The following is an 18,897-nucleotide window of genomic DNA, read 5'->3' on the forward strand; positions in this document are numbered from 1 at the left end:
CCCTAAAAATTGGAACCGGTTACAACATAGAAAATTATTTGATGGTTTAGATTAATTCTTATTAAACGGACGATTTATATTTAAAGAAAGTGAAAATAAGATTGCAATACGTACGTGCTCCCACCACTCGCCCGTCAAATTTAATCAAAAACAATTTACTCACAATACCGTTTCGTCGCAATACTGTAAATTCACGGTATTGCGATCACCGCAATACCGTTTCAACACGGCTGCCGTCACCGCATCACCTCGGGAACGTTCCACGTAACCGACCAAAGCCACCCTCCCTCAAAACCGGCAGGATAAACCAATCACACGTCATCTAGATCCCACAAACAGTGTGGACCCACATAAATCAGTCAAAAAAGGAATCCAAATCGGACATCTGAAGTGTCTGTTGCTTTGAAATTTACCAAAAGAAAAAGTCTGTTACTTTGATTTAAACTAGGCTTTTAAGTATCGGTATCAGTTTGATCAGATTGAAACCGATTTCAATATCTGACCGATCTTGAACGAATATCGTAATAATCAATGTTGGGATTAAGGTAAAACTGATCGATCTAGATCGATATCGGGTTGACACCGATACCTGAGATTACCCAAAAAAGTGAACTCGGTATTACAGGATCACCCGTTTCCAAATTAAATTGGTCAATACATAACAATTGAGGAATATTCAAATATCCAATCGGCGTCACCGCCATCTGTAAGGCCACGGATTCTATGATTGTGAATAGGAGGTTGACAGTGGGCCCCACCTCCTTATAAAAACTCGTCATCATCCATAGTAATCGAATGAGCAGAGAACACAGGGTAGAGAGAGAGAGAGAGAGAGAGAGAGAGAGAGAGAGAGAGAGAATTCTCTCAACCGCAAAGAAACCCAAAGCAAAGGCAAACAGTCTAAAATCTGAATAATCGCTTTCTCGCTGATGTCTCCGGATATATATGAACACGTAAGCGCGGTGATGACAAAATGGATGATGGAATGATTGAGTAAGAGAGCTATGTGGATTGTGGAGTGTGTAATACTGTAATCTCTCTCTTTTCTATGTCGACACTTCTTACAAATATTACATCATCTTTTTTTTTTCGCTCGCGGACCCTACACTCAGGATACGCCGCCCATCTTCAATTCTCCTTCTCTCATACGTAGTATCACCCTATAATGTCTCCAGATATATGGTAAAGTAAGCGTGGTGATGACAAAATTGGTGATGGAATGTTGAGTAAGACAGCTATATGACGTGTATGATTGTATCTTTGTCAACGGCTAGCTACAGCTATTGAGTATTAACTCATCCTCTTTTCCGCTCGTGGACCCTGGACTCGTGGATGCGCCGTCCATTTATCTCTCCCCCTCTTAAATTTGATTCTACCAAGGATTTAGTTATCCGTATATATTAATATTGGTCTCAATTGATACCGATATAATATCAATTTGAGATGAACTATATTTGTTTGGATAGATTAATATTACTTATCTTTTTTCATAAAAAAAAATGAGTTTTTAATGATTTTTACCTTGATACTGATATGATACTCAAGCTCAAATTATTCAAATTTTGGGATAGATCTCACTTGATATCAATATGATATGATACAATATAAATACCTAAGACCATGATTCCTACTGCTAAATAAGAGAAACAACAAACATTAGTAGAAACTACAAGTCCGAGTCAAGTAGTGAAGAATCCCTTTCTAAATCTCTCAAAATTTGGTTTGTCGTAACTATGGAAAGGTTGACAGCTAAACTCCGTTGGACGGTAACCAAGCTAGTGAATAGAGAAGAAACTACAAGTCCGAGTCAAAAGGAGAAGAATCCCTTTCTAACACGAGAGCAGTTGATGGTTTGTAAAAGATAATGTAAGTCTTAAGGTCCTGCTTGATTCTGATTTCAAAAACCATGATGATCATGACTCATATGATATATTTATTTATTTTTTCTTTATAATTTGGTAGAAAGGTCATACCCATTGCCCAAGAGAAGGAAGGAGGAGATCATATATATATATATATATATATATATAAAGGTCTAGAATACGTTGCAACTAAAAGTATAAGTTTGTCCTGACAGCCCAAACCTATTTTAGCTCGTCTTGAGCTTGAATCGTGTCTAACTCGGTTATGAGGGTCAATCCGAGTCAATCCTGATCAAGGTTGGGTTGAGCCTAGGTTGAGACCTAGGCCTACTCCGACCTGATTTTAACATTGATCTATTATTGTGTTTAGTTAGTGTTCTCCTTCCTTAAGCCCACATCATATGTTACACAATAGTTACATAAGCTATCTGTATGACTTCAGCCCACATCATGTGTATATATAACTTCAACCCATGTCATGCATTGCACAAGTCACATACTTTTATCTATTGAGCTAAGACGACCAAATCGTCAAACTATTTGCCCCTCTTTTCTTTACGTAAGTTGTTTTTGTGTCTCTTGTCATGTATTGATATGAAGAATTAGGTAGAGTTGGGCCTAAGCATAAACCGGACAGGATTGAGTTGGGCTTGGGTTGAGTTTTGGGGACCTAGAGTTAGATTGGGGTTTCAAGAAACTCAGCCCAATCCGATCCTGTTTTACCCTAATTGCAACCTTACAAAAAAAATTATACTAAAAAAAAAATCAGATTAATCAATCTAATGATAGGAGCGCTAGGTTTTTTTCCCACTTCTACCTCTTGTAAAAGACATAGAAAGGGAATCACTAAGATTAAGTGGCACATGATCTTGGATTGAAGATAAATTAGGTCTTATTTCCTATATTATTTCTTATTTTAATGATCTTTCCTTTAGTTATGACGCTTAAGTGCTGGCCTTAAAATATTTGTTGTTTTAGGGTTTGAATCATATTACAAATTTATGTTGATTCCCCAAATCTAATTGCATCTTTCCTTCTCCTTTGTTAATGAGGTATTTTTTTTTTCCCTTGATAATTATTTAAATTTAGGGAGAGGGTTTTTTAAAGGTAGAAATGTGGTCAATGGGAGCACTAACAGGAGCATCAATAAGTGTGAAAATTTTCATCTTTCATTAGGGATGGTACGATCATTTCGTCAATCTCTATGTCTAGACATAAGAGCCATGCTGCCTTTTAGGCTACTTCTCCCCTCAAAATTAATAAGGGACTAAACCTATTTAACTTTGTTCTATTATATGATCCATAGTAACTGGGCTTCGCTAGTCTAGTAGCCAAAAATTGTTTGGCTGGCAAACATCCTAATGGAAGAACTTACAAAATAGGGAGGGAACAAAATAATAATAATAATAATAAGTTAATCCATGATAGTGGAAGAGGGTCCTTGCTGGCTTTTATATTTAGGTTTGATAGACGATTTTTTTGAGATTGAGAAATGAATGAAGGTGGGAATGTTTAGTTCTTAACTTCAACAAGAAATGATAGCAGGAAGAGGTTCACTCTTATAAATTCTGCTTCTTCTTTCTTAGTTTGATGGGGATTCTTTTCAGTTTGATAATTTTCTTATTTGGTTGATTAGATACTGCTAGCGCTAATCATCGCTTCCTGCTAGTGTCATTGTGGTTTATCATGCATAAAAATATGTCATGGTGGCATTTTTTTTCTTCTATAGGGTCAGAAAAAAGGAATTAAAAAATAAAGAAAAATTACTTAATTAAAGTCCTGGCATACCCGGATGGCTTAAAAACTAGCTCAAAGTTGCTTCAACCATCCACCTTTGACAATACCATTAGTAGAAGAGGGTGCCTGAGTACCTATGAGTCTCCACATCAGATATTCACTTTCGGTGTGCACTATTACTTGGACGATGTGGATAGGATGATGTGATGATTCCAAGAAGAACATATGTTCCTCATGTCCAAGGTCTTTAATTCCATAAATCTCTTTTGTTTATAGAGTAACTTTTAAAACTACTTGGCCATTGTTGTTTCTTCTGACTTCTAAAGTTTTCAATGTTGTTCTTCTCTCTATATAATGTTTACATTTAAATTTCAAGAACATTCTTTTGTGAAAAAGAAAACATTTTGATCAACTAATTGCGCAATGTATTGCGTAAGTAATCATTGAATGTGTTGGACTCATTTCAATCAATTATGATATCGCTTGGCTAGGGCACTCACGGGGCTGGGCCTCATTGAGAAGTCACCTTTCGTGGGCCCTTGATCTCATATAGTATAGGCGATGGTGCAATATATTTTACCCATCGAGATTGGGTTGGTGTTCAGTGTACTCTACTGGACTGAAAAGAATACATTTCATTCAAATTGAGATGCTTCAAGAAAAGAAAAAGAGTGTGGGTAAGAATCGACAAGGAGCCCAAGGAATATGGAAAAGGTTCTCTAAGCCAGCTATTTCTTTTTTCTTTCTACTCCACTCTATTTTCTTCATCCTTTGGCCTCTCACTGTGAGTGAAGGGGTTAAGGGAATTTTTTTTCCCTCTCTCAATGGATCCAAGTTTGAGAATGAATTAGAGTGATTAACTAATAATGATCGGTCAAGGTGGTCGACAATGCTATTAGCTACCCTAGGAATATGGGTAATGGAACAGTATATGGGAGTAGCTGAAAAAGGTTTCAACGATGATGTTCATGTATGAGAATAATCTCATATGTCCCTGGTCCATGGGTTTGGAACCCACTTTATTTCCTTCATTTAATAGATTTCTAGAGGGGCTAAACTGTGAGGATTAATGACTGTTTGAATCACTTCAAAGTTATCCGACTCAACAATAAAGCGAGAGAAGCCCTCGAAGATCGCACTTAAGATAGCAGCTCTGATAGCCTCTGCCTCACCAATGAGAATAGAAGAAATTTTCGCAAGCCAAGAAACTGCCAGAAGAGAACAACCTAAGTGATCTCTAAGGATAAATCCTAGCTCATTAGAAAGCTCTACTTTGTTGATGGATGCATCAACATTAATCTTGAAAATCTCATGGGTTGGGGGATACCAAGAGATCTAGATGCACTGATCAAATGGAGTTGTTGAAACGTGATTACCAACATAGGGGAGACGCTTGGGCTCGATTAAACTCCTGGTAAGAGGATTCTGCCTTATGAATACTACATTTTTTTCTGGGTGAATGCTTCTCTTAAAAATGAACTCATTTTCTGGACAACCACAGAAAGATTGAAACTCGGTGAGAGAGAGAGAGAGAGACCAAACCAAACAACTCTTGCGTGTGGCCAATGAGGAAGTATATGGTGATCAATAGTTTCATTTTCAGCTCCACATCGCAAACATAGCAGCTCAATTTGAACTTGACGAATTCACAACCGATCACTTGAAGCCAAACCATTCAAACATGCACGCCAAAGGATAGATTTGAACTTCGGTAATGTGTTGCAATTCCATATGATCTTCCAAGGGACGCTCTCTCTATATATAGAGGTTGAAAATGGTTGTTGAGATAAATCTAGAAATTCTCTCTTACTCTCTTCATTACTCTTTGATTGAGTTTACTTATTTTCAAGTGGATTTATGAGTTCCTAGAAGTTCCCTTTTCTTATTGATTGAGCACAACTCAAAAGTGTCCTGTCATAGCCAAGTAAAAGAGTGCAATAACTACTAGATGGATAGTTGGTGTAGTTTTACCATGAAGGTTGGTTTGGAAGACGCCAGCTTTGCATCACATGGACTATCAACAATCTTAAGGAGAGTGACTAGTAGCATGCCTCATCTTCACCGTTTTCTAAAGGTTGATCCTCATGTGTTTTTAGGTTTATGAATATGTGTGTGGTGCTCACTGATTCCTTATGTATTTTATTTCTCATTTTACATATATTAACATGTATATTTTGGATGAATATTCCCAACAATTTTTATTTTTGGTGCGGCACAAGATACCTAGCTAATATGAGACCTTTTGATTGCGGTGGACAATACCTTGTAACCCCTCAATGTCAGGAATCCAAGGATCTGACCAAACACTATGCTAACTCCATTACTCACTCGAAGATAGACCCATTAATTCCTTCAAAATACAACGAAGTAGATTGCCATTGAGAAAGAATTTTGCTTTTTTCCATACCTTTGTGAAGTAGTTTGCCATTCAGAAAGAATTTTGCTTTTCAATACCTTTGTCCATAATGCATCATCACTGATGGTCTCCATGCTAAGCTTTACATCAAAGCCTAGTTATGATCAAAGTTACGAAAAATAACTAGGTCACCCATCGATCGAGGTAGACAAATAGGGATCCTGATCTTTTTCAATTCTTAATCGTGCAATAATTGTGCAATTCTCTCTGTGCGGGCAATACCTATATATTTTCAAAATCCAATGGTTGTAGAAATTTTTTGTAATTCAAATTCATTTTAACCATTCAAATACCTAAAATATTTACAACCATTCTATTTTGAAAATGTATAGGTACCGCATGTCGAGAGAGAATTGCACAATTAAGAATTAGAGAGGATCTAAATCTAGACAAATAGTGTTCTAACTTCTAAATAAATATGAGAGCAAATGGCCATTTTAAGGTCTTTTACCTTCCACCAAAAACTGTGTGGAGCTTATGATCAGCATTAAACACAGCGCGATGGAAAGAAATATTTCTTTTCCATAAATCAGGCCTTGCTCTTGTTCCCTCTTCAAGGAAACTGAAGTCTTTTTTAGTAGTTCTATATTTTGCTTCGATGTACATCTGTTTCATACATAAGAAAGCAAGTATGATATCTTCCTCAAGATAATATAGCCTTATCCCAATGACATGGGTTCAGACTAGATTAATCCTTACGCTCCAATCAGCTTTATTCAAAATCATACAACACTGCAGTCTGTGTTCTTGTTAGTTAGACTGCAGATCTGTTCTTATCATTGACTTGCCCCCATTAGACTGGTTTTTCCTTGCTAGTTGGATGGTTTAGTGTGACCAGGAAATTTGATTGATGTATTTGGAGTTTGAACCACCTCAACACCCCCTTTCTCTCCCAATTAAACTCGTTCTCTCAGCTCTCTCTCACTGTAATTCTTTTCTACCGTCAGTCTCTTCCTCGATCTACCCTTAGCCTTCTCTACCCAACTAGTCTTTCTCGCTTCCTTCGTTTCAATTTCCCCACTACAGCTTCTCTCTCCCTCAGTTTCATGGATACCCGTGTTGATGAACAAAGGAAAACAGCTGAGAACCTTATAGCTGTGACTCTCTTGTAGTAGATCAGAAATAATATTGCAACGAAGATCATGAAGAAATGTAATCAAGCCTCTCTAACATCGTAGCAGGCAGCAGAGAGAGAGAGAGAGAGAGAGAGAGAGAGCTAGCTTCAAATCTTAAAACAAAACAAGTAATTAAAGTAGCAGAAAAAATCTTTTAATTTATGGGAATTTATTGAACAAAATCAACCCGTATGTTACAAGAACAGATCGCAGAGCATATACAGAGCTGATTCCTTCTCTCATTTAGGTTCCTTGCAGGACTCGATCTCTCCTCCCCGAGAGTTTCAACCGTCTGGGCATCCGTGGAAGAGAGAGAGAGAGAGAGATGTGGACAACCAGTAGACGCCATTCTTATCTGTGCTTGCTGCTGCGTCCCCGTTCGCGTTTATACTCGCGGTCCTGGATTCTCCCGCGATCTCGCTCTCGCTCCACTGAGCTTCGCGAAGGCCGGGCTTCATCTTCCCATTCCACGGGCGGTGGCGGTGGCAGTGGCGGTGGCGGTGGCGGTGGCGGCTCCGGCTCATACCGGGACGGCCTCCTCTTGAAATGCCGTTCGTCATCGCTAGAGTCGTGGTCCACTGTACTTTTCCGTCCTACTACTCCAGCACTCGATGACGACACCGCTGCACCCTTCACGGGAGGCTTCCACTCGTCACGGTACCCATTTGAAGACGGCTTAATATGAAGAGATGCAGAGGGCTCGTAGTCCTTATCACCGTTGGCAACGACTTCCTTACTGGTTCCTGTGGAAGATGACAGCTTCCTCTTCTTACTACCTCCGTCGGGAAAGCTAATACGACAGAACACGCTTTTCTTCTGCTTGCGGTCCTCCACGCCAGCAGCCTTGAGTGCCTCCGCAGCTGATGCCGTTGGAGCTTTATCGAGGTGGTGTTGGTGGTGGCGGTGTTCGTGGTAATAATCGTCGTCCTGGTGGTGGTGCTCCGGTCTTTTCTTTCCGAACTGGGTTGATTCAGAATCGCGTGCCAACCGTAACGGGCTCAACGCTCTTTCGGATTGTTGGTGAAGATAGCGGGGGTGCGGCCGATCCGGGCCCACCATACGGGATAGAGACATCTGCACCACGAATTTGAAAACAGTCAGTGCCAACTAATACCTTTGATTAAGAACCGTTTGGATAATCAGGAAGAAGGAACAGGGCTCACCTAAAAACTTTTTAATCTAGTCCCACGATTTCCCTTTGTCAAATGTAACGAGTAATCACTGCGTACTGTCCCATGCTGCTGCTAATGTTGCTGATTTTTGTTTTTAAGCTCTAACCAATTATTAGGGCTTTTAAGGGTTAGCTACATTAATTGGGAATAATCATTTATTTTCACTCATCAATATAACCGTCAAAATTTGCACCCCATAAGGACCCGTTTCGATTAACATTGGCAAGAGGTAAACCGGTAGGATCATTCAATGGGTATAGGTGAAGCTCCCTCCACTGCAAGGTCTATGGAGGATCATAATGTACACAGCCTTAAACCCACTTTATGGAGAAATTATTTCCCAACTTAACCTGTGACCACTAGGTTACAATAGAACAACCTTACTGTTGCACTGAAGTCCACCCTCTTGTTAATGCAGAGCATATACAGATTCAGGATTATGAGTTTGTTTTAATCATATATGAACGTTTGAAAAAGCAATCGCTCAAGCTGTTCCTTGTTCCCATCTGAATTCTAAGGCCTTCACTTGCACGCCCATTCGTGGTCATATGTGACGTATCTTCCATAGCGAAGGACAGAACCCCAATACGTATGGGAGGTGAAGATTCACGCCACTGTAGTTTATAAATGCTTAAGCATATCTCGTTAACTCAGACAACAAAAGTTCACTTCACGACTAATCAAGTTAATTGAGATCCTCCGCATGTACAAGTGCTAACACCTCTCTTTCGCTTCTATAAATACCGCTCTTCACCCTTTAAATGGCACATAAAAAGTGAGGTGCAAATGAACATTCGTGCAGAGGATCTTAAGTCATTTCTGGCCCCCAAAAGTCAACTAATGGTTAACTACAAACCACTTACCCCCAAAGAAATAGGGAAAAAAACCGTCTGTTTTTCTTCATCCCTGTTTTTCTTGTTTTGCTACCTGCAGAAGACGAGATGTGGCATTAATTTATCATCAACGGTCAAGATTACATCCAGTTTACAAATGAGTTTGGTTTTTAACTCAATCTTGACCGTTCGCTTAAAATAATGCCACACGTCATCTTCTGCAGGTAGCAAAACAAGAAAAACAGGTATGGGGAAAAATAGACGATTTTTATCCAACAGCCAATCGGATGCCTAGTCCACCTGAGTTGCAGAGGATGCTCCATGAAAAATATTCACATTAACATCCAAACCATTTCCAATTAACATTCCCGTAAACTGCATCAAGACTTCCAGAGAACAGAAACACATCGAATGAAAGCATTTCATTATGGTTCTGCAGCAAGTTCGGTACATGAGAACTTTACCAAATAAGGATTCATCCCAAGTCATCACTTGAAAGTGATTAAAATAGCTCAATTAATGAAAACCCCTGACAAGACCATTTGCTACTTTCATGAGCATCACCATGATGACAGATATAAGAACACTAGCTTAGACTATTGGTGACAGCTTCAGCTTGAAGAACCAGCGCCCAGGGAGGAGGTAGTGGTATCAAACCGTGTCTTATGAGTGTGTATAGGAGTAGGTGGCCATTGGCCAGCGACGCTCAGTAGGATAGTAGAAATTTCAAAAAAAAAAGAAAAAAAAGCCCTGATAACAGAGATAGAGTCCATTTTGTGCATGACATTGTGTGTCCCCTTGCTACTACAGAAACCAAACAGAAATGACTTGCTCCATTCAATATGCCTTCCCACAGGTATTAAACAAAATCCTAGTGCCTTCTCAGAATGCAGGAGTTTCTGCCGCTGTTATGGAGCTAATCCCCACAAAGTAGCAAAAAGAACGTATGCTCTTTGCTCCTCTAATGAAATAACATATTAATACAGGCTGTGTTTCTCACAGACCTCTACAGCACTATTCAACTACTGTATGACATTATTCAGTGTACCAAGTCACTCCATAATTTCATGTTGCAGGAGACTCAACATTCCGAAATCATCACTAATGCCACAAACCTAATTAAAACCTCAAATGGCAGCAGATGTCCCGACTGTCTAGAAAGGTCAACAGCCTCAGGCAGGTCATGCAATTCAGAGTCTTCAATTATACCAAACTTTGTGCTTTCAATTGGTCCATTAGGTGGGGAAATAAGATGACTCAAAGACTAGCGTAGTGAAAAGGACTCCAAAATAATGAACTTTGAAGAAAATCTCCAAGCCAAGGAGACGAAATTGACACCTGCCGGGAGTCGTGCTATTAGACTGTACAACCTACCCAATTAGTCCCCGACTCTCAATCAATTGTGTCTGTGGTCTCAACGGAGATCTTTATCAGTAATAGCCTCACATTTTTTTTTCTTCTAGAAAATCAGAATGTCTTGATCCCAGCAACAAAACACATTCTTTTTTTCTCTTTTTTCTCCAAGGAGAATAAATTAGAGAGGGGAAAATAAAGAAAAATACCGTATTCTTGCCAAATTTCCATAATGCATGAAACAGACCAACAATGATGTACACATGAATAGAGAGGAACAAAGCAAGTTCAAAAAATAAAAAAGACATACAGGTTTAGATTTCATTGAAGGAACATCACCACTGCCGCTAAAGTCCCTACCACCACCTCGTACCTTTGAAAATTCCCTGCTGCATAAGAAAACACAACACTTCAAATTCAAAATGCAAATTTGTATCAGAAAAGGAAAATTCTGACTGCTTTCATTGGCAGTCACAGGCAATACAGAACTAAACTAACTTGAATTTCAAAAGTAGCAGAACTCCACTTCTAGACAAGCTTCAAAATGACCAGTACTTGATAATTAGGACAGGAGACACAGCTTACATTTAAAGCACTTTGGAATAACAACCACACATTATTTCATTAAAGTAATGTTCAAGACTAGCCCACCACTAATTAGAAGCAAATATTCAAGCATCAAACCTTTCACTACGTCGCTCAATTTCGTGCTTTCTTCTCAGGTCAGCCTGCCAAGCCTCAAACTCCTCCCTACCCATGACTGGCGGTACAGGGTTAGCGCCCATTGCCAACTCCGAGAGATCCCTGAAAATTTTGAAGTTTTCTATGCAGACTTGTAAAGTGCTAGACAAAATAAAGCACCACAATGGCATGTATAGAAATTTGGTTGACCAGATAAACAAAAGCTAAAGTTCAAGTGCCAGGAAATACAGTATCTCCCAATAGTTCGAACCTTTGAGGTGGTACAACAGGTAACATAAATCCTTGGCCTCCACCAAAATGGTCTTGAGGTACGATTCCACCGAAGGGTACATCAAAGGGGCTGGCAGCATAACCCATATAGGGCACAGCACCAGAGTAAGGAGTGGCATATCCATCCATCCCAAGTTGCATGCCAGGCCAGTATGGGTTATAAGCCGAAGGACCAAGAGGCATGATATAATTTTCAGCTGCAAAATCCTGAGAGGTTCTCCACTGCATATCTGCAGCTGCAACCATCAAAAAACTCATTTGTTAAATTTTTCTGGCATAAACAAGAGAATAAAGGAAATTGCGAAAAAACCCCCTACTTCAGTTGTAAATTCACAAAGGAAGGAAACCCAAGAAACCTTGACCTCAAGGCTTAATCATTGGCATATTTTCTTCCCTACTATCTGTTATAGATGATATCACTTGCTAGCCCTATTAGGTTTTTATAGTTCTCTGTTGCAATGCACAGTTCTTCATCAATATCCCATATATCACGGGACTTGAGAATTGTTACATTGGAAGAATTTAGCTGAACAACATTGCGGTGCGAAGAACAAACCATTTAACGGCAAATAAGCCTTCTTCTTCTTCTTCTTTTTCCCTGTAAACAAAGAAAGTGTCAATATATAAAACTGATTAACCTTGCTTCAACAAACAAAATCTTATGAAGTCTATCACAATCCTTTGAAAGATCTGTAAGTAGATTCTAGTCTAATCTATCCATGGTATGGCCCAAGTTACGAGATAGTTGACATGAGACAACTGGATGTTAATAGGAAGGGAAGTCAATGGAGAAAAGGTATTCACAGCCCAAAGCATCTAAATCTCAGAGAACCTTGGAAAGAGAAGAAATGAGCAAAAGGAACTCAGGCCACGGTGACATACAAACAGTGATAGCCAACTCATCCATAGTTCTTATGTGATTCACCTGGATCACCAGCTTGCAACTTCTGCTGCACTTCTTCCTCAGGAAGTGGTGCACCGCTTTGTGATGTTGCTTCCTTCACGCTTACAGGCACCCGTGCAGATTCAAAAACATCCATGGTTTTTGCGATCCCACCTTTCTCCACAGATGGCTGTGGGGCACTCACAGTGGCTTTCTTTTCCGTCATGGTGTCATTCAAATCCGGATTAACATTCTTAGCTGGTAGTGGTACATGGTCACCCTTTAAAGTGGCAGAAAGAGTAGGTGATGGTACTTTAGGTCGAGCAGATTCCATATCTAAAGACAGAGGCAGTTTATATTAAAAATATATATCTTTTAAAATAGTCAACCTGAAAAATGTCACATGACTAAAAGACATTCAACAACCTTGTATCTGTGACATGCTCCCTGCATTTTCCACACTACTGTTATTAGACTCCAAAATCCAATTGATGGTATCCCTCAGTGTCTTATTAGGCAGAAGATCATCTGCAAGTATATTTGTTGCCCCACAAACACACATCGACTTCGAGATAATGTGATCCCTGATACCTGATTAAATTTCCACAAGAAATTCACATCTCAGAACTCTACAAACAGAAAGTAATGGCCAGACTTAGAAGAACAAAGAATAGAACAAAACAAAATTCAGAATCATCAACCATGAGGTCCGTCAGTTACAAACTCAAAACAAGCCATATCCCATTATTTACAAGTATAATCACAGATGTTGTATCACCAGCCCCAAAAGGAGAAACGGACAACAAAATCTAATTTAAATGGCTACCTCTGAAAAAGTTAGTCAAACTCTCAACTCTTTTTTTTGTTGGTTCTGTGTCTCATTCTCTCTCTTCTTCCTCTTTTTTATTTTTTTATTTTTTATTTTTATTTCTGCTACTAGAGGAACCCTAAAGCAGTGGGCCCATTGAAGTTGTGGGAAAAGAAAAAAGGAGGGCGGTGGGGAGGGGTTGTTCCTGGGAATTGAAAGGAGGTATTAGGGTTTCAGTGGGAGATGGGAGATAAGAGAGAGTTTCTACAAAACAGAAGGAAAGGGGTTGGGGTTTTGGTTGAAGGAACTTGTCTCTTTTTCTTTCTTTCTTTCTTTCTTTCTTTCTTTTTTTTTTTTTTTTTTTTTTTTTGTGGGGGTTGGGAGGGGCTGCTATCAGCTCAAGGGAAAGAAAGAGATTGATGGGAAAGAGGGGGTGATCCTTTGGCTCTGATACTAAATTGGTGGAGGGCCAGTTAGAGGAGAGGGGGATGTTTGGGAAGAAATTCAGAATTGCAGGGAAGAGAGGTAATCGCGTAAGAAAGGTGGAGGGAGGAGAATTGAACACATTCACAACCACACAGGCTTCCACACAACTCAACTATTCATTATTTCAATATAATCTGTATCATCAGTTACAGGCCAATATATAAATAAAACTCCAAACAAGAAACAGAAATTAACACAATTAGAAAACTAATTTTATTCAACCAAGGAAACTACTAATTTCGTATGTAGCTATCTCCTAACAAATAAAAATAAAATAAAATGAATAAAGTCCCAAAATATCCTACTAGACTAAACACAAGATTGGACCCGGGTCTCGCCTTGGGTTCTCAAATGGGTTCAACCTGGTCCAGGTAAGTGTTCCTGCATAAGTGGCCCAACACAGAAGAGTAACTCCAGGGTGTGAACAAGTGCTAGCTCTATACTGAATGAGCACATGTCAGTTTTACATAGAAATATTGGGATATTTCAACGTTTTGCCTCACATTAAAAATCCATTATTTTCCAATAAGAAAAAAGTATTACACATTTATAATAAATTTCTCCTTAAAAATAGTATCATGTTAGTAATTTATCATGATTTTTAACAGATTTCTTCCCCCTTTCACAGCCATTCCTTTCTGCATCAAGTCCGCTAGTAGCAAAGAAAGACATATACAAAATTGCCGAGTTTTAACATCATGAAAGAGAGATCAACGTAGCTAGGAATACAAAATTAAAGCATATAGTAGGCAGGTAAAAACTGGAACACTTACATTTGTCGCAAAAACTCTTAAAACAGCACTTGCTTGTTAGAACAGCATCTTTCATTACTTCCATGCACAATGGGCAACAAAATTCTGGAGGGAGTTCACTCAGTGATCGAGTGGAAGGAAAACCTTCAATTTCCTTCTCAAAAGCAGCTCTGATTTGAATTCAAAAGATTGCAATCAGTTCATAATCCGCATAAACAACTGATTATCAACAGAAGATAAGTGACAAACATCTCACTTACTCATTTGGTTTCAAAACAGCAACAGCACCACTTGGTAAGGCATATGAGCCATCTGGGGTTGTCATCAACATTGATTTTGGAATACCAGTTGGAGGTTTCATTCTTTTGATGTCATAATTAGGGTCACCGTTCGTAGGGCAATGCTGAATAAAATGCCCTATACAGCACATGCACACTCTCACACATTAACATTTAGAATACTAACACCCCACCCCAAAAATATAAATAAACAAAATAAAGTCTAAGAAATAAACAAGTAGAAAAAGAAAAACATGAACTATGAAGAATACACTATAACATACCAGGCACCTTGCATCTGTGGCAGATATAACCCACTGGAGGTGTCTTTCGCTCCAATCCACCACAGCCTTCAGTAAGAAAGTCATAGAATATAGACTTACTAAAAGCATAACTTGTCATACAGTTCCAATTAAAATTAAAATTCCATAAAACTAAGTAGAAGACAAAACTTACCAAAACCCCGGCCCAGTGTTATCAATTCAGCCGAATAATTCGCGTATTATTCGGCCGAACCAAATTTTTCCGAATTTTATCAAAAATTCTGACCGAATCTGAATTAAAAATAAAATTCGGTAAAATTCACAATTTTTTCAAAAGTGAATATAAAACACGAATAATTCGGACCGAAGCCGAATTAAACCGAATTATTCGGTCCGCTTAAACAGTATTTAAAAAAAAAAAAACAAAAAAAATTAAAAATTAAAAAAAAACCCAATAAGCTTTTTTGACCGCTTTTTTGACCGAATCCTTAAATTAATCAACCGAATTATTCCGAATAATTCTCCGCCCGAATAATTCCCGAATCCGAATTTGCTAACTATGCCCCGGCCACCCATCATTCTTCCTCCCATACCCCTTCCAAAACCTCTACCAGAGCCAAAGCCATTTTGAGTTTGCCTACAAATCCAAATTAAAATTTCAAACATTAAAAACTTCCATATTGTCCGCAGAAAACAATCAATGTTTCGCATCGGCTAAATTACAAGGATAACATCTTACTGCTGCCAGTCCAAGGCAGGAGTATCAATTAAAGCCTTAATCTTGCTATCCTCATCAGCTTTATCTTGGGGAGGAGCATCCTGGACAGAATTTCTGGACTGAACTGGCAACACTTCTGGAATGGAATACAAATCACTACCAAATTCATCCCAGTCTGACTCCTCGGGCTGTAAAATCGAATGAAACAAATATTCACATAATTGTATCAGAGGCTTGCCTATTCAAACCATGCAAGGACTGAATTATATCTACGAGATACACAACTAACTAATGCTTACAAATCTTGTGACAAGAGAATCTGACACAGGGTAACTGCTCTTCACAGGTTGAGCAACCTCTACTTTGTTCTCTAATACTCTAGACCTGCAGTCAAACAAGAAGTTGCAAAACTCAACCATAACCTCAGAACTTACCTTGCAAGCAAGAACATATTTGGGGGGTAAAGGTACCAGAATAACTACAGAATGGTAGAAAGCTGAAGCAATGAGACAGGTTCCATTGTAAGCAGAGGAATAGAGACAATAAAAACTAGAATTATATTACCTAAACAATATGAGCAATCAAGATATGGTCATGATTAAAGGATCTGAGACAGTACTCGTCTTGTTCAGCAACAATGGGCATGCAAGGCCGTCCTGGAACCCGACGAATTAAAACAGATGTATTTTTTGGTATCAGCATGGGTTCATCAAGGTACTCTGAAATTGCAAATCAAAGAACAGACGTCTATAAAATAATGCAAAGTTATTAATCCACCCATGTAACCAAACACATTAATGATTGAAACATAGTCCCAAACCCGACCAAATCAACCTAACTATGCAATCTAACTCTAAGCACGATCTCACAAGTCATAATCCCTCCTCAAGACGACAGCCACTAGCCTTAAATCTTCAAAGCATAATCTCTCTTTTTTTTTTTTTCTTTTTTTTGGTAAGGAAAGCATAATCTCTCTCAGACCATAATCCCAAGTCTTCTTGCGCCCAACAGATGCTCTTGAGTATTCTCCAGTCGTATATTGATCAACAATTATCAATACACCTATCACAAGATGAGAATACCACCGTCCAAGCAAGATCTAAGATGTTACAACTACTGAAACTGGGGAAAGGACATATTGTAACGAAACCCACATGAACGGATGAAAGTTATGCGAATATTAAGATGAATCCATGAAACCTTAGGAAAAAGGACGAACCTTCATTAGCCTGGGCGTTGGCGACCATGAGGTCAAAGTTCGTACACTTGCCCAAGTGCTTGGATTCAAATATTTTTTCTTTCAAATTCGCAACTGATATGAAATGACCGTCAATGGTAATAGAGTCGAAATCTTTTGCACTTTTAAACTTATGGTATACAGCCATTTTTCCTTTTCTTTTTTCTCCTCTCTGCTCTAAACTAAGAGAAATTGAAAAGAACAATTGCCGAAGCAGGCAGAAAAATTTGAAAGGCCGTAAAAAGCCCCCAAAAAAGGGCCTGATATTGAACTTCAAAAACTAAAAAAAATCAAATGATAATGAGTACAAGTAATTATCTCCTTTTTCCCCCTCTTTAGCGACTTCTGTTATTCAACAATGACCCTATGAACCGACGGGGATCTCTTCGAAACAGAAGCAACCTCCAAGAGGTCCAATCTTCAAATTTGATTTTATGATGCTTTCAAAAACGGCAAATCCTCCTCGTACCGATCTACAAGAGAATTCCCCAAACGATGAATACCAATCGAAGCCTCCGACGAGAAACTCGTAGCTTTACAACACAGGAACTCCACCGAGCGTTGAAAATTTTGACGCTTTCCGATGAGATTGCAACAAAACCGATACAAATCGATCTTCTTCAGATAAAAAAGCCTGATGAAGAAAAAGTTGATAATTACAGTATCGAAGCGCAAAAGATGACCACAACCGCGCTTCCACGAACCGATCTTGTCCTAGCAATGCCACCTCAACACCAGATTAAAGATCTGCAACACAAGCCACGGACTAATTCCACCCGAAAGAAAACAGTGCCTCGAGGAGCCAGATTCCAGAACCAAAATCTAGCATGAACGAATAAATTGATTATGAAAACTCAATGGATATCGAACCTACGGAGCCTTTGAACGAGTGAGGATGAGATGAAGAGAAACAGGGCTCCAGAGAGATCAACAAGGCACAACGGAAAGGCGACGCAGAGCACCGAGAGTTTCGGTTTTTCCGATCTTCGCCGGGAAAATTGGGGCCTATGTTTCCCATGAGTGAAACCCTGGTTTAAGTCCTAGGCTGGAAAATCTGTAGTGTAGTTCACAAAAGGTAACCATGGTTAAATTACGTACGTCATAGGGGGCCTCAGTGCCACGTCATCGAATGATGCGTAAGTTGGGTAAGGAGCCATGGGGAGCTGGGCCTACGGCCCTGCATACCGGCCAACTATAGGCCCAAATCTGCTTAACTTGATCTTTCATTATCATTTAAAAACTGCTAATGTTATTGTATTGTGACGTCATAATTGAATCAAGTTCTACATTAATTTTCTTAAGAGAAAAAAAAAACCTACCGGTCTGTCGTTCCTAACCCTCAAACACACGCACTACATTACTCCCATCATTGAAAATGCTTTCGTGCATCTTTCCATTGGTAAGGATCCCCTAGATAGGGGATTTGAATGCAATTTGATATTAAATAAGGATTATTCTTGTAATACTGTCATTCTCTATGGGGTGATGTTATAAATTACCCTAATATAGATCTGGCCATGGTTTTTAGTAGGTGGGCTATAGGTGTTGATACTTTCATACATTATATGTATTTATTATACGGGCAATAGAACACTGCCTCACTGGCACATTTGCATGCTAGTGTGTGGGCCTATGGAAGGATGTGTGAAAGCATCTTCAACGTGGGGGCAACGCGATCTTCTCGCTCTTGTTGTGTCTATGTCTAGACACACTAGCAAATAGTTCTTTCTTCCATATTATATTAAATTAAAAAAAAAATGATCATGTTTGACTTGTTCGAATAGCTCGGTTTTGAGGAGGGTGAATCGAATGAAAAATTCCTGATTTTCCAACTATGATGTTCACCTTGTAAAAAATGAAATACATTTAAATTTTTACCTATGTCTATATTGTGTAGTGTCTTTTGAGAACAAGTTTACACTCAACATATAGTTAGGTTGTCAAAATTTACATGTGGTTATAGAAGGAAATAAGCATGAAATCCTTAAAAAACGAATTACCTCAAAAGAAAA

At 38.9% G+C, this 18,897-nt stretch overlaps 1 protein-coding gene across 1 annotated transcript; it reads right to left on the reverse strand.

The window, feature by feature from the left end:
• Positions 1-7,232: 7,232 nt before the first annotated feature.
• Positions 7,233-17,942, reverse strand: LOC122089463 (E3 ubiquitin ligase PQT3-like). Its single transcript, XM_042659216.1, has 16 exons — positions 16,868-17,942; positions 16,268-16,367; positions 15,948-16,032; positions 15,670-15,836; positions 15,501-15,567; positions 15,124-15,136; positions 14,952-15,017; positions 14,650-14,806; positions 14,411-14,559; positions 12,770-12,934; positions 12,386-12,679; positions 12,017-12,058; positions 11,441-11,696; positions 11,173-11,292; positions 10,799-10,877; positions 7,233-8,204 (listed from the first exon to the last, which is right to left on the reverse strand). Exons 1-16 carry the CDS (start codon positions 17,031-17,033, stop codon positions 7,482-7,484), a joined length of 2,649 nt encoding a protein of 882 aa, XP_042515150.1. The 5' UTR covers positions 17,034-17,942; the 3' UTR covers positions 7,233-7,481.
• Between the last annotated feature and the right edge of the window lie 955 nt (positions 17,943-18,897).

This window comes from Macadamia integrifolia, chromosome 9, assembly GCF_013358625.1.
Source record: "Macadamia integrifolia cultivar HAES 741 chromosome 9, SCU_Mint_v3, whole genome shotgun sequence".
NCBI lineage: Eukaryota > Viridiplantae > Streptophyta > Magnoliopsida > Proteales > Proteaceae > Macadamia > Macadamia integrifolia.

Bases quoted from the DNA above. Each gene is read 5' to 3' on its own strand.
- LOC122089463 (XM_042659216.1), bottom strand. From the start codon at position 17,033: ATGGCTGTATACCATAAGTTTAAAAGTGCAAAAGATTTCGACTCTATT. The intron at 14,560-14,649 runs GTAAGTGAGATG...AATTCAAATCAG, and splicing joins GCTGTTTTGAAACCAAATGA to AGCTGCTTTTGAGAAGGAAA. The intron at 11,697-12,016 runs GTTTGTTCTTCG...TGATGGTTGCAG, and splicing joins GGCTTATTTGCCGTTAAATG to CTGCAGATATGCAGTGGAGA.